A 15659-nucleotide genomic window follows, 5' to 3' on the forward strand; every position below is an offset into this window, starting at 1 on the left:
CTAAACCACTAATAATTAAGAAAATGTAAACTAAAGCAGCTCTGAGATTACTTTACATTTTGTAAAGTACACCACCAGATTGGTACCACCAGATTGGTAAAGTTGACCAAAAAAACTGACAAATGTTGGAGGACCTCTGGGAAACAGGCATTAACATGCACTATTAGTAAACCTGTAAATTGGTCCAGTCATTTTGGAAAAGCGAATTACTAAATTGTTCCTATCTTTGACCCAGTTATGACACTAAAAAGAATAACCCAGGGACCAAAGAGGAAAAGAAATCCATATGCACAAAAATATTTATAGCAGATCTTTTTGTAGTAGCAAACTAACCATTATTCCAGAAGAACAATGATGGCAGAATGGTAATAGAATTCTGAAGTGGAATATATTTTTTTAAAAAATGGCTAATGTGGTAAATTGCTTTGAGTATGCATATTTGTTATATATTTTTGTTAAATTAAAAAATATAAATCTGAGCAATACAATGGCCAACTAGGATTCCAGGTGAAAATATGCTTTATATAACAGAGAGAGGAGAAAAATGAAAATCCTGAGAGAATTAAATTTATTGATTAGGCTAGCAATTAATCAATACATTGTTGGTCAGTGGTCTCTCTGGTGTAACCAAAGACTGCACATGGAGGTCGTTGAATGTTTGGAAAAACCTTTGGAAAAAGGGGGTGTTCCTGGGGGTGAAAATCAACTCTGATTGGTTAACAATTAATGAGAGGTTGGCAAAAACTCTTTAGCTCCTCAGGCAGGATGTGGCTTGATGAGACTCAGCTGCCTCCAGCAATCTGGACAAAGGGATCCACCTCCACTCAGACCACTTAAGTTGTAGAACCAATGGGCCAGAATTCATCTAGATTAGATTCTCTTTACCCTTTAATCAGAAATTAACTCTCCCAGTTGGGTGGGGTCCCACCCAAGATTGAAGAGAATGTCTCAATTGATCAGCCTAGCCCTCCACAGACTGGGCTTTGGATGAAAAAGTAAAAATAGAAAAAAAAAATTCTAACTACTACTAATTGTTATTAATAATCAAAAAGATCTTTGGGTCCCATATATAAAATTTGTTATTAATAAGAAAATTTTTCTCAGAGGTGATAGATTCTGGCAGAGGACCCCTAATGAGACATTTTTTTGGGGCCACTGATAATGTAATATTTTGTTTTGTTTAACTATGTATATTACAAGCATTTTTTTCTTTTTTTTCCAACAAAGGGAAAGGGAGAAAATAGAATTTTAAGCGAAATAAATAAATATCTGAATGCAAAAGTTCAATGTTTATTCCATGCTTCAATATTCAACTAAAATTTGGCAACTACATCCTGGTTTCAAAGCTCTCAATGAAAAGAACAGTGATCAGTTTATACCAACTTTGTTGTGACAGATATTTTAAGCAGTGCTGAAGTGTTTCAAAGAATCCCTGAAATATTCTTATGTAAAAATCTAATTTAGGGGGCAGCTAGGTGGCACAATGGATAGAGTACCAGCACTGGAGTCAGAAGGACCTGAATTCAACTCCAGCCTCAGATATTTGACACTAGCTGTGTGACTCTGGGCAAGTTGCTTAACCGGATTGCCCCACCAAAAACAAACAAAACAAAATACTCTAGTTTAACATTTTATCTCTTTTTATAAGCCTTATCTAGGCAATAAAAAGTTGCAATACAATGCCAAACATGTTCTACCCTTTTGTTTAAGTAATTATCAAGGGGTTTTCCTCAGACTTATGCATCTCCCTAGTTTAACATACTAGTCTTACCCTGTTATTCTCATTTTTATAAACTTTGGATAAAATGCTTTATTAGAATTAGTATTTTACTTTTAAGGTTTTTCTTTTCGTTTTGATTTTGACCTGAAGAAACTGAAAATATCTGTAGATAAACCAATGGCATGTATTACTAAAACTGTCTTTAGAGTACCAGTCACTTCAATTTTGAATACAAGAAAATGTTTATAATAGACACTGTTTTGAGATTTCATCTTTATAGTTTTTATAGATAAAGTACAATGTAAAGAATGCTTGGAGTCTAAAAGAATGGCCAAATCTACCAATTCTACTTTGTGTGACTTCAGCCCAGTTTCCACATCAACACAATGATAGGCTTTGGACTAGAAAACCTCTAAGGACTCTTTCTCTTCTGGTAGATCTATGATCCTGTAATAAACCTTTGTTATTCAAAACCATTGAAATCTTTCACTAGAAAGGTACACATTTACTATTACAGGTTTCTGAGTATAGTATAGCCTACAGGCTAATTTCCAATCAATGATAGTCTGACCTTAAAAGGAAAAAAAGATTTAATGCCACATGTAAAAGTTTGGCAAAATTACTATCACTACCTTCATTTTGGGGTTAATATGTCAGGGTGCCTATCAGTCAAGCACCACATAACAATTCCAAGTCCACTATCCCCAAAAGTTCAAAAAATACAGCACTGAACATTTATTTCACTATCTGTGAGCTCTTGAAATTCCTGTAAGGACACAGTGGTATGTAATTCCATGAGCTTTCCTTGTTGACCAACCAACAACCTTAAGGTTCACTGAATTAGAATTATGGGGTCTGTTTTGGGGGTTAGGAGATTTGGGGTTGGGGAGCCTCACCATGAATTACAGGACAAGCCTTTTAATCCAAAGCCTGTAACATTGTGGGAAGTGTTCCATGATCAGGTTTGGGGCTAACAAAGTTGAAGCGTTGTGACTAAAATGAAGTGCTTTGAAATTAAGATGTGAACTCAGGGTATGAGGCCAGAGATCCGGGGAAACTCTATCCAGTGTTTTCTGTATGCATGTTAGGCACAAGAAGCAATTCAGTTGCAGATCAGACTAAGGACCAAATCAGGAAACAGCAAGAATATTAAAAACAAATTTTATTTTTTCATACGAACAATTTTACTGCCAAAGTGAGTCAATTATATCAAATGAGTACTGTCATTTTCATTAAGAAAATTCTATCTCTTGGAAGAGCTGTCCGCAGGTGATCTCAGAGTAAGTATCAGCACCTTATCTGGAAACAAACCAGAAGTCACGGGTTTCCTCTTTCTAGTTGTTGTATTCTTGGAGAGCCTGAGCCATGAAGAGTTTGCCCAAGTTCTGTGCAGTGAACTCTTTGATGTTTTGGCAGTAAGTGTTAATTTGGCCTATCAATGAAGGAAATAAAAGTGCCATGAGCTATATGAAGTGAAGGAAGTAAACACCTACCACAATAAAAAAATTAGAATGAAAGAACCATTTTCATCAATTATGATGCTTATAACAAAATATTCTATTTTTTTAATGGTACAAAAGAAGAATATTAGTCACAGAATTTGAGAGTTGGAAAGGACCCTGGCAACCAGATAGTTCAACTAATACACTAAAAGAATCCCCAAGATCACACATTCAACTACCTAGCTTCTGCTTGAAAACCTCCAAGAAGAAAGTTCATGACACTTCTAAAAGTAGATCATTCTACTTTTTTACAACTCTAATTGTTGTTCCTGACATGAAGGCTAAACATAAGAGTTCTTTTAAAAACAAATTCAAATTTTAGTCAAAATACTTCTACTATATAGTGTTACCAAAGGAAAGGGAAAATACTGCTAAGAAAGTTGTTAACAACAAGTAAACTTTAGTATCATCAATCAAAGTTTGCTGACTATTCAGGAATACGGCTGGGACCATTCTAAGCTGAATGGACAAATGGCACTTGCCCATTTTGGTCCAAGAACTGACTTAGTAAGACTTCACATAAATATAATGACCACATGACAAAAATTTCAGTCTTTCTTAAGTATATAATCCCATAGTTTATTTTTATTTCTAGAATTCACTAGAAACACTATTTGTATCTAAACCACATGGTAATCAATTTATGAGACTTATATTCAATTTGTGAGCTATTATATACAAGATTATTTTATGACATTTGCATTTTTTACTCACTACAAAATACAGTGCTATGTCATTTGAATGGAAACTCTGAAAGCACTTTCTGTGGGCATTATGAATTTCCCACAGACAAAAGATATACTGACTCAAACCACATGCTAATCACATTTTTATGAATTCATTATAATAAAGTAAAAACCATGATTTATTTTACATTAATAATATTAACAGATCAAGATTATATCCCATTATTTAAAGGTTGAAAGAGTTTAGGCAAATCAGTCAAGAATTATATTCTTTAGCCCAAATTTAAGTCCACATTAAGAGAATGGTACTTATTGCCACATGTTTAAAACGAAAGAGAATATAAACATGTTTCTTATTAGAGTGTAATTGTTTTCTTGCTAAATTTGAGAAAGGCCTCACATAAAACCACGAAATTGTAAAGAATCTAAAAATGCAATGATGCCTTATTTAAAATGTTTTAAGTTTAGATGTATTCTGAGAAAGCATTATTGAAAGGATAGATATGTACAGCTAAAATAAAACCATTTCACCTTAAAAGAATTGTGGGACTCCAGAAAAAGGAATACATTTGATTTATTATTATTTTTAAAAAGACCAATTAAACTATTATTAATCCAGGGTTAAAGCATTAGTACATTGGAAGGTAATTCATTACCACATATCCTTTTTAATTATTTTTCATTCCTCCTCAACCAATTTATGTTTTTTTTTCCTTTCCCCATTTTCCTTTTCTTCTATTTTCTATCAATAGAAGTGAGGAACTGCAAAATGTTGACACCAGGAAAGAGATAATACCTGCAATAAGGAGTGAATCCATCCTAGCAGGTGGCTGAGGAGGTTTGAAGAGTTTAGACATGTCCTCTTCAGGGAGGGGAGGTTCTCCTCTGCTCTGGCGCTGTAGATTCTCCTGCTGACGGCGCTGCTGATACTGGAAGTGAGAGGAAAACCATGTTTGCATTATCAGTCAGATTAGTCACTAGCTTGAGAAAAAAATTATCTCCATGATTTATGCAATAGGCAATGATTCTGGAAAGGCTCTGGATTACCCCCCCCCAATAACCTACCACATTCCCTCCCCCACTTTCTTAATCATTTTAAGGCTTTCAATTCTAATCCTAGTTGTATACTGACTACATGACCCTGGTAAAATTGTAAAAACATGAAGAAAAATATCCCTTCACCTGACAGGTGTCCTGAACAGCTGAAAATTATTTCAAAGAATTTTGTCAGTATAAAGTACAGCATAAAAACTATATCATTTTAATAGAAAAAGACAGTAATAGCATTGGGTCAAAAGGACATGTATTTGTGTTAGACTACATTCTCTAAGACCATTCCGGTCATAAAGAGGCTGAGTTATGACTGGCTGGAAAAGGCAGAAAAATTTATGCCCAAAATGAAAAACGGAGGAAAAAACCCTCAATTACCATATTATGTAGTAATTTTTGTATAAAATACAATCAGATTTTTTAACAAAGAGACAAGAGGCTTGATACTGAAATGGGGCAAATATGCTTCCTATTTAAAAAGGGAAAAAATGCCTGACAAGTTCAGTCCTTAAGAATTACCTGACAGGTTATGACTATTCCCAAAGACCCAAAGGAATCGGATAGAAAACCATTTATCCTGGGTGAACTTATATTTGCCTGAACCAGGTAACTAGACCTCTTGAAGTTCTTTGAATATATTGTTGTCTATGATTTTATGATGACTCAAGAAGAATATGCAAGAATAGCCTAATCACAAGCCAGAAAACAAGTTCTGAAAGAATGAAGATTACTTAAAACAATCAAGGAGAGAAATTATAACAGTCTTTTAAATACCAGCTTATTGTCAATTCATAAAATCTGGAGCCATTTCAACAATCTTTGATACTGCTCAAGGAATAAAATCATCCACTGAAGTGTACAGATGATCTGTGTTCTCAAAAGCTCCAAGCTCTGGAAGCATCTGCCAAATTGGCCACTAGGCCTAGAGAAAGGGTCCAGTGATGGATAATGTAGGCTGTTTCAAGAAACAGCCTAAATTCACATTCACTTGTAATGAGGGTCCCAGCAGGGTAATACATTTTTAACATTTAACAATACATTATGTAGAATGAGACTATACCCTTTGACCCAGAGAGTCTACTTCTAGGCCTATAACCCAACAAGGCCATTGGCCAAAAAAGGCCCTACCAAAAATATATATATATTGGTGGGGCCTTGGAAACTTGGAAACAAAGTAGATAGATGCCCATTGAATGAGAATTGCCTGTTCAATTTTATATTTCTTCTTTAGGACCAAGCTTGTTCTTTCTAATTTTGTACTATTCAGTTTTAATTGATTGTGGTGGTTCAAATCATTGAGTATACTGTTTTCCTGAGTCTTCTTCCTTCACTTTGTATCAGTTCACGTAAATCTGTCTACATATTCTACATTCTATGTATTTATTACGTCCACTGTTTCCTAAGGCACATTAATATTTATTTTATTTATGTACCACAATTTGTTTAGAAAGTCCCCACTCAATCTACTTTGTTTCCAAGTTTCTAAGGCCCCACCAAAATAAGTAAGTAAGTAAATATATTTGGTGGGGCCTTTTTTGGCCAATGGCCTTCTTGGGTTATAGGCCTAGAAGGAGACTGTCTGGATCAAAGGGTATAATCTCATTCTACATAATACCAATCCCACAACTTCCACAAGTCTAGTCCTAGTCTTCATTCTAAAACTTCTGAATCTAACTTCAATGACTATGAAGTCTAAGAAGGCCTGAGAATGTTCTCTGAAATACAGATGGGGGAGAGGACACCTTCAGAAGACCACAAAAGCACTGTATACATAAATTTATTCTGCATAAGCCAAGAAGTGAGATATTACAATGGTCAGCTGCAACAAGAGACAGAGGTAGCAACAGAAATGGACCAATTTTTAGGGCCTAGGAATATTTATGTCAGGCACCTTGGTGCAACCAGTACTCCCTCTGTTATAATCCCTATGCCTTGCCTTAAGATAAGGAGACCCACTCTCAGTCAGAGTTGTACTGTATTTGAAGCATATTATGGAAATTTATGGCCTGGATCAAGAATGTAACCATAGTTTCTAAAAATGTTTAAATGGGGGGAACTACATCTTGATTTACTAAAACCTGATTTATCAAAAAATTAAAATGAGAAAAAACTACCTTATTATGGAGGGAGTGGGGATGAGGGGAATTGCTTAAAAATGCCAATATAACTCAGTTTAAAATACTTCATGAAGGTCTAGTAGTCAAAGATACACTATCTTTCAAAGACATAATCTGATTTGAATCATCTTCTCTAGGAATCAAATGCTTAGAACATTTTATAGCAATGTAGAACAAGTATGTGTGGCCTTCAGGTGATACTACTAAAGCAAAAGTTAAATATCCTTTCTATGTATATGAGCATAAAAAAATATTCAGGTAATTTTCTCCCTCCCTCTTTGCACTATAATCTTCCGCTTCTCAATAGTTGGCTTATTATTTCCTACAACTGCTTGTTCTTAATCACAATTGCTTGTTTTTTAAAATGAAGTAAAGACTTGCTAACTATGCAGCTATGAGTCACTACTAAAACAATTATAGTTAGTAATGAAATGAGGTGTGAAACTCTGGAAACTCTTTTCCAAGTAAATGCGTCCCTGTTATTTGCATTGCAGTGAAATCTCAGCCACGTATGCCAGTTGATGTTACCATCTCTTTTAAAGGGGACAATCACTACTAACAACTGCTTGAAAATACAACATTAAAAACAAGCAAGCCTTATAAACTTTTAATAGCTATCAGTTTACATTCAATGCTTCCCCAGAAATAATGTAAGTTTTAATGAATGCAACTTCATGAAATAGAATATTCCAAACATACCTGTTAGTCTTTGTTAAATCTCTCCACAATACCTACCTGATGTTTCTGTTGCTGCTGCTTACTGGTGTTTCTCATATAGGTGTTATATTTAACAATATCTTGACTCATTTCATCCACTCTGTCCATCAACAATTGCAGACTCTTCCCCAGATGATTACTGGAATGCAAAGCAAAACATATTTATTTATGGCATCATTATGATTTTGCAAGGAGTAAAGGACAAGAGATGGGGAAATTCTATTGGTGATGCTAACATTTCCCTCTACCGGGGTTCAAAATCAATTAGTTCTCTGGATGCTGAGAGTAAATTTCATAATTATGAAAGCCTTACACAGAAAGAATTGCTATGCCATGTAAATCTTACTTAGGATCCAAAAATGTACTTACATGAAACGTGAAAGAGTTTCCTTCAGTGGAAATGCTTTTAAATATTAAGGCTATTCTTTCCCTTAAGGTCCTTCTTTTTTTTCTGCCCAAATCCTCCCTCAATTCTTTGTCATCCCCATCTCCATCTCCAAGCAGAAGTGAAGAAAATGGGAGGGATACAAGAGCAGGAAAAATAAATAGCAAGATTTTGCAACTAGTGAATGAACATGAAAGGATAAAGATGATACTGTTGTGAATCAATCTCTCTCTCATGCCCACACACACCCTAATCCAATGACTCATCAAATTAACCAAAAATACCAAGAACAGAATAACCCCTATAATCAAGAAGTTGACATTTTAATGGGGGGACATGTACACACATAAGTATATACATATGAGAAATATAAAGAAAATATATGCAAATGAATGTAAGGTAGTTATGGACAAAAAACACTTTCAGGGTTTTTTGTTTGTTTGTTTGTTTGTTTTTGGTGAGAACGTGGGGATGAGAGATTCTATGAGGCACAAGCCAAAGGTGGTACATTCCAAGGATAGAGTATGGCCAATTCAAAGGCACTGAGAAGAAAGATGGAGTGTCATATGTGAGGAACAGAGAGAAGGCCATTATGGACGGATCTCAGAGTGTAGAGATCGGGGAGTAATATGTAATGATGCTGGAAAAGAGAGTTTGGGGACAGGAAGTAAAGGGTTGTAAAAACTAAACAGACCACTTTATATTTTATCCTAGAGGCAATAAGGAGCCATTGGAGTTTAATAGGTAGGGAAGAGGCATAAAGAAATATACACTTAAGGAAAGGCATTTTGACAACTTTGTGGATGATAAACTTGAAAGCAGAGACGTGAGGCAAGAAAACCAATTAGGAGGTCATTATAATAGTCTAGTCAAGAGGTGAAGAGAGCCTGAACTAAGGTAGCAGTTCTTTAAATAGAAAGGTCAGATACGAAAAATATTGAGGGAGTAAAAAATGCAATATTAATGGAGAGTAAGAAATCACAGATAACACCAAGGTTATCAATGGGGATACGCTAAAAGAATTCTAGTGCATTCAACAGAAACACATTAGTTTGAAAGCAGGGTAAGCTTGGAGAAGGATAATGAGTTTGAAATATCCAACAGGCAGTTAAGGACATGAGAATGAAGCTCAGAGGAGAAACTGGGACTGGATATGGAGATCTGTGAGTCATCTGCATATAGATGATAAATTCACTGTTAGAAGCTGATGAAATCACTAAACAAGATAACATGGTGCAGCAGATCTCTAAGAGTAGCCCAGGGATGATGGCTGGTTCCTGAGAATCTTTCGGGAGGTCTTTTTGAGGTCAAAATCTTTTTATAATAATACTAAAACATTTTAATTTTTAATCCAGTAAACACATTTATATTTAGATATAACTGACAAATATAAGATCTTTGAAGTGGGGTCCTCAATTTTTAAGAAACCAGAAAGTTTGATAAGGTCCTCAATTAAGGTGTGGAGGCCTGAGGACAAAAGAAAAGATCTGGAATAGCTTCCAAAGGAAGTGAGTTAGGGAACCAATTAGAGAGAAATAAAATGATTGACTTGCTGTAGTGAGGCCTTCCCTAATTGAAGCTGGATAATCTGAATGTATAACATACACAGCTAGCACAATTATATAACTTTCTCTAACTCTGTTCAGTAGCATGTGAGGAGGCAAAAAGTAGAAGTGATTCACATCTGATGTTAGACAGGGGAATGAGGGCTAAGAGAAGGAGTAATGGATTCCAAAGTAGGGGGCATTTCTGAGAGTATGTGGATGGGCTGAGATTGGTACTGCTGAAGGGAGTACACTCATTGGTAAGACACTAGATCAGAAGTTTATTAATTATTCAGCGCTCTCCTAGAAATCTACCTTCTCTAAACCTTTAACAGTTTTTTAAAATTCGCATTTAAAAAAAGTATTTTTGATCTTTTTAAATTTAATAATTTATTGTAAATTTGTGGTTTTCCCCCACATTCACATTTTGATGATGTAATTAATATTGCACCATGCAACCATATAATATCATATTGTAAATAAATTATTACATGCACATATTCCTGCTGATGCATGCTGGACTTCCCAACAATGTTCAATATGCTTATTAAAACCCATCAGCAGATTTGACTATTGATTGGTTATAACCTGCATTTTGTGAGTTTATTTTGAAAATAATATAATCACTATGACTTTAACTCTATTACATAACAGATGAAACAAATTTTCTTACCAACTCTTCTTTATGCTTCCACCACCCCTTATTTTTATTCAACACCCTCTAACTACACCCCAGGCTGTTTACCGCCCTCTGGTTTGTTCCAGTGCCCCCTACAGAGCGGTATCACTCACTTTGGAAACCTATGCACTAGACATACTAGATAAAAATTTTTAATGACTTAGGACCATTATTGTGAATACCACCCTTACATACAATACAACAATACACATGTCTGTCTGCTACCAATAACACCTTTTAAAGTCCATGTGTTTAAGCTGTTTGTACTGGTCTATTTTATAGTAGTTCTTGTGATTAGTTTTTATAATTTTACTGTCTTCTTTTTTTTTTCATCATCCCACCTAAAATGCTGTTAACATAATGTGCCTATCTATAACAGCCTCCCTCTCTTAAGTTTCCTATTTCTAATCTTCTGCTGTAAGATTAAAAACCTGATGACCACACTGGTTAAAATTCTACATAAAGAAAAACGAAACTCACATTTAAGGTGTCTCAAGGCTTACAAAGTTCTTTTCCCCCAAACCACCATAGGATGCAGTTTGTTAAAGTTAAGTAAGTAAGCAGTCATTATCCTTATTTTGCTTTAGGAATTTGACACTCAAAAGTGAAGTAATTTGCCTGTGGTCATATAGCTAGTCAACTGTCAACTAAATTTGAATCAAAATCTTCTCTTACTAAAAATCCACTGTTTTCTACATTAGGTTCAGTCACACATGGTGGCTGTTTAGGTCACTTCAGGTTACCTCCTCACTCTAGACTAAGCTCCAACAAATTGTACACTTCTTTGTATCATCTAAAGTGCCAACCAAGTATATTGAAAGACACTCATTTAATGAATAATGATTATTTTTACTATGACTACATGGCAGAAAGACTATTAGACTAATAAGTAGATCAGGATTCTAGTTCTGACCCTAGCAATAAACAGACATGAGATGTCACTTACCAAACTGTTTCCCAATCTATAAAATCCACTGGATTAGAAGATCTACAACTCTAAATACCCACAGGCACACATAAGTTTTCAGCCTAATGAAACTTATTAGCAACTTATGATGGTGGGTTAAAAGGGCTTTTTTTCCCTGTCCAGCCCAATTATTTTTATTTTGTCACCCCATCATGTTCACTGTGACAATCAGTGACATAGCAAATTTTGTACTATTGATTATCATTGAATGAGAATGAATTCCTAAAGACTGGCAGGGAAAGTTAGTGAAACAAACAATATACGAAATTCTTATTTGGCTCCACCAGCCCTATAGTTAGTCAATTAACAAAATACTTAAAGGACCTCTGGTTCACTTGGTCTTGGTCACTTCTTTAGCTTAATTCAGAAGTGCTTTCTACAATGATTGGACTAACAAATAAAAACATCAATTGTATATTGGTATATCTTTCCACAGTTCCTCCAACACTTACTATTCCTATCTTTTGTCATCGTTACTGAGAAAATCAAATTGATTCTAATCTGTACCACTGCCAACATTTTGTATATTGCCTAAGTTGTGTTTGTCTCTTAGTTAAATTCAGAAGTTAAGCTTTCCCCTTTAAATTAATTTTAAGTTTATAAGATCAGTTTTCCTGCTAACTGATGTTCTATTCTTATATAAAGGAAATCTGTTATCCTTGAAGGATGCAGGTGACTGCCAGGGAGTCTGGTCAGTTATCTTTGCAACACTGGTTATCCTTCAAGGAATTTCCAGCCAATCATATTGTTTTCCCATGTATGCCTTCCAGCTTTTGGATGTTCCTCCTTTTGCTTGCTGAGGAGCTAAAGACCACCTTTATTGGTAAATGCTATCCTTGCCAATAAATTGAACATGCTCAGAACTTTGTGCCTTAGTTTATGCTAATTTTGATCATAACAATACAAATTTATTGAGTGTAATATAGAGCCTGAAAATTGTCTGCATTTGCATTTCTCTTAATTAGTAAAGATTTAATTTGCAGTTCTTTTTTTAAGAATGGTTTGCTCACACTTTTTGACCTCAAGTCTACTGAGGGGTAGGCTACTGGCCTCAAATTTTATTAGTTTCCTAAGTACTTTGTTAGGAAAACCTTCATAATGATTACACTCCCAAAAAGAGAATGGGGGACTCAAGGTGCAAGATGACCATGTGTTTATTAGTATGTTACAGTAGAGATAACTTCCACGTTTATGTTGGATGAAATATCACTGTGGTTCATTCAAATTCTGCCACTGTGATATTTTAGAAATCAGGTCACTATGGCATCCAGATTAAGATGTTGAGATAATTTCTGCCAAACTACTTTCTAGTTTTTCAGGAAGTCTGTGTTAAATTATAAATATTGCTATGGATTTATATTTTTAAATGGGTTAGAATTCAACTGTTTCCAAATTTTCCTTATCCAGTCTGTTCCATTGATCATATTTTCTATTTTATTAAAACTACTGATTAACACTTTTTAACATAATAAGGTTTGAAAGTGCAATTTCCCTTTTGTTCTTCCTTTTTTTCTTATTTCTTTGTAAATTTTAGGGTTTTTTTGTAAAAAACTATAAAAGTGATCGATCTGCCTTCAAAGTCTTTTTGCTTGCTGAGGAGCTGAAGACCCCCTTTATTGGGTAAAAACATATTTATATTTCTATTTTTCCAGGAAAAAAGAAACAAAAAACAAAAACACTATAATACCAGGAATACGGAGGTATCACTGGTATTATTCATCCAGGTGCAATAATGAATTTCCTTTGGAGTTTAATTCTTTTAACACTAAAGCTATTAATTAATTTTGGTAGCATAAAATTGATAAAGTCCTACTACTGGCAACAAATACACCACCAATCATTTCAGACTTTTTTAATTTCTTCAAAATGTTCTATAATTGCATTTATGTAATCTTAAGCATGCCCTGGTATGTATGCCTTCATACATTTCATAGTTATTTTGAATGGGATTTCTAGTTTTATTATTTCCACATAAATTATTACTGCTAAATAGAAATACTGACCTTTGTGGGTTTATTGATGCTACTTTTTTAACACTATTAATTTTCTCAATTTTTAAATAAAATCATGCCATCAGCAAATTTGGTCCCCATTTTTTATCTAAGTTCATTTCTTTAATTACTTTTTTATTTCTTATTGCCATAGCTAGCATTTTTAGAATTACATCAAATAATCGTTGCATAAATGGCATTCTTGCTTTGCCCCTGTATTTATTCGGAACCTTCCAGTGTCCTCCCAATGTAAACAATTCCATTTTTTTTCCCAAAAAATTTTCAAAGTAATAAAGGATTTCTTTATTTGATATAGTAGAAATGCTAGCAATAGCAATAAGAAATGAGAGGAAGAAATTAAAGGTATAAATATGGGGAAAAGATAAAACTATTCCTATATGCTGATGTTATAATGGTTTACATTAAAAATCCTAGGAAATCAACAAAAAAACTAATTAAGACAATGAACAGCTTTGGTAAATTTGCAGACTATAAAATAAAACCACTAAAATCAACAGCCTATGGAAGTATAACAAAATCCAAGAGACAACATGGAAAGGGGCATTCCACTTTAATAATTACAAAATTTATAGAAAATTAGGGAGTCAATACCCCCATGGTGCTGGATGCAACATCTATAGATGAACGGAGAGGAAGGTCAAAAAGAAAAAATATCATTCAACATGAGGGTTTCCAACTGCATTAGTAGAAGAGCAGAGGAACTGACACAATTCAATGGAAAAAAGGCACAGAGATTATATGTGAGACCCAGGACTGGGCCTTGAGAAATAGCATGAGTTCAAAGAATATAAGGAAGAATCACTAAAGGAAATAGAAAAGATAGAAAGAGAACCAGTATAGTAAGTGTCCAGGAAGAAAAAGCAAAGAACAATCTCAGAAAGTTCAACAGTACTAATATATTTATAAAGAAAATAAAGACTGAGAAAATGGTGATGTCTTTGCCAATGAGGAAATCATTAGTAACCTTTCAGTGTAAAGTTTCTGTACAATGGAGTGATGGAAATGTGCCTGGGGGATGCTGTAGAAATCAGAACAGCTTAAGAGAATGGGAGGTGAAAAATCAGGGAAAATGGCAAAAATGACACCTGAAATATTTCATATTGTTTTACTTTCTACAATTAAACTGTTCTCAACTTAACATTATTTTTCTGAAATTATTTATACTCCTTCAAAAACTAGTCCGATAGGCAGCTAGGTGGCACAGTGGATAGTGTGCTGGCCCTGGAGTCAGGAGGACCTGATTTCAAATCCAACCTCAGACATTTGACATATTCTAGCTGTGTGACCATGGGAAAGTCACTTAACCCCAACTGCCTCACCAAAAACACAAAGCAAAAAACAAAAAAAAACCCATGTCTGATAACTGACTATATGTGTATACACATGTATACACTGTCCCCAAAGTTTTAAGCTTTAACTGCTCATAAGCTTTAAAAAGCTTAAAACTGCACTAAGACTTTGAAGACACCATATATATCAAGTTGCATTTATGATATGCCATCTCTTTTGAGATATAGGCACACATTATAAATATGATTCCAATACAGAAAGACACCACTAAAGGAAGCCTTTGAAAACTATCCTAACATAGAGGGTTTACCTGTGATAGTCGTGTGATATGTGCTACGCTGAATGTTATGACAAGCATAAATCTATTATAAGGTGACAATGAGCTTTTTTATAGAATTCGTAGCACAATGAAATTCATTAGAGTTGAACTGTATCAGGAATACTAAAAAACTTTAACAATACTGACTTCAAAGGACATCATGTCTAACAAATTCACAATTCTATTACAGATAACATTCACAGGAAATCAGATCAGGCATAGAGATTGATTTTATGTGAACCTCTTCAGGACTAGTTCACCAGAGTAATGAGACAGGGAGTTATTGCTAGAAGTTGCAGTAATATAAATGTTTGCTTTCATTGCCAAGGAAACAAAGAACTGAAAACAGATAACTTAAACAGATGTGAACAGAGAAACAAAGTAGTAAGTAGACTGTAGTCTAGTTCTCCTTATCATCTTTGGTGCCTGATTCCCCACACTTAGTCTCACTTTAATTTTAAAATGGACTGGAAAAAAAATCACAATTATTTTTCATGTACGTAAAGTTGCAGGCTTGCATCATTCCCCTTTATCCAATAATAAAAGCTTTTATGAAGTAACTGTAACTGACAATTTTACCTAATAAAATAAAAATATAGCACTATTTTTTAAAGGAATAAAGTCTGTTACTACGCTTTAGTCAAGTAACAAATTGTCATGTAAATCAAATC

General features: G+C 34.4%; 1 protein-coding gene across 1 annotated transcript in view; it reads right to left on the minus strand.

Moving 5' to 3' along the window:
• Positions 1–2865: 2865 nt before the first annotated feature.
• EIF3H (eukaryotic translation initiation factor 3 subunit H) overlaps positions 2866–15659 on the minus strand; it is a 96806-nt gene continuing 84012 nt past the window's right edge. The window contains exons 6-8 of the mRNA XM_020965433.2: positions 7811–7931; positions 4705–4837; positions 2866–3152 (exon numbers count right to left, since the gene is read on the minus strand). Of these exons, the coding sequence (XP_020821092.1) occupies positions 3055–3152; positions 4705–4837; positions 7811–7931 (352 nt within the window). The 3' untranslated portion in view covers positions 2866–3054. The remainder of the gene's footprint in view (positions 3153–4704; positions 4838–7810; positions 7932–15659) is intronic.

This window comes from Phascolarctos cinereus, unplaced genomic scaffold (genome assembly GCF_003287225.1).
Source record: "Phascolarctos cinereus isolate Bilbo 61053 unplaced genomic scaffold, phaCin_HiC Scaffold_4;HRSCAF=312, whole genome shotgun sequence".
NCBI classification, from domain to species: Eukaryota; Metazoa; Chordata; class Mammalia; order Diprotodontia; family Phascolarctidae; genus Phascolarctos; species Phascolarctos cinereus.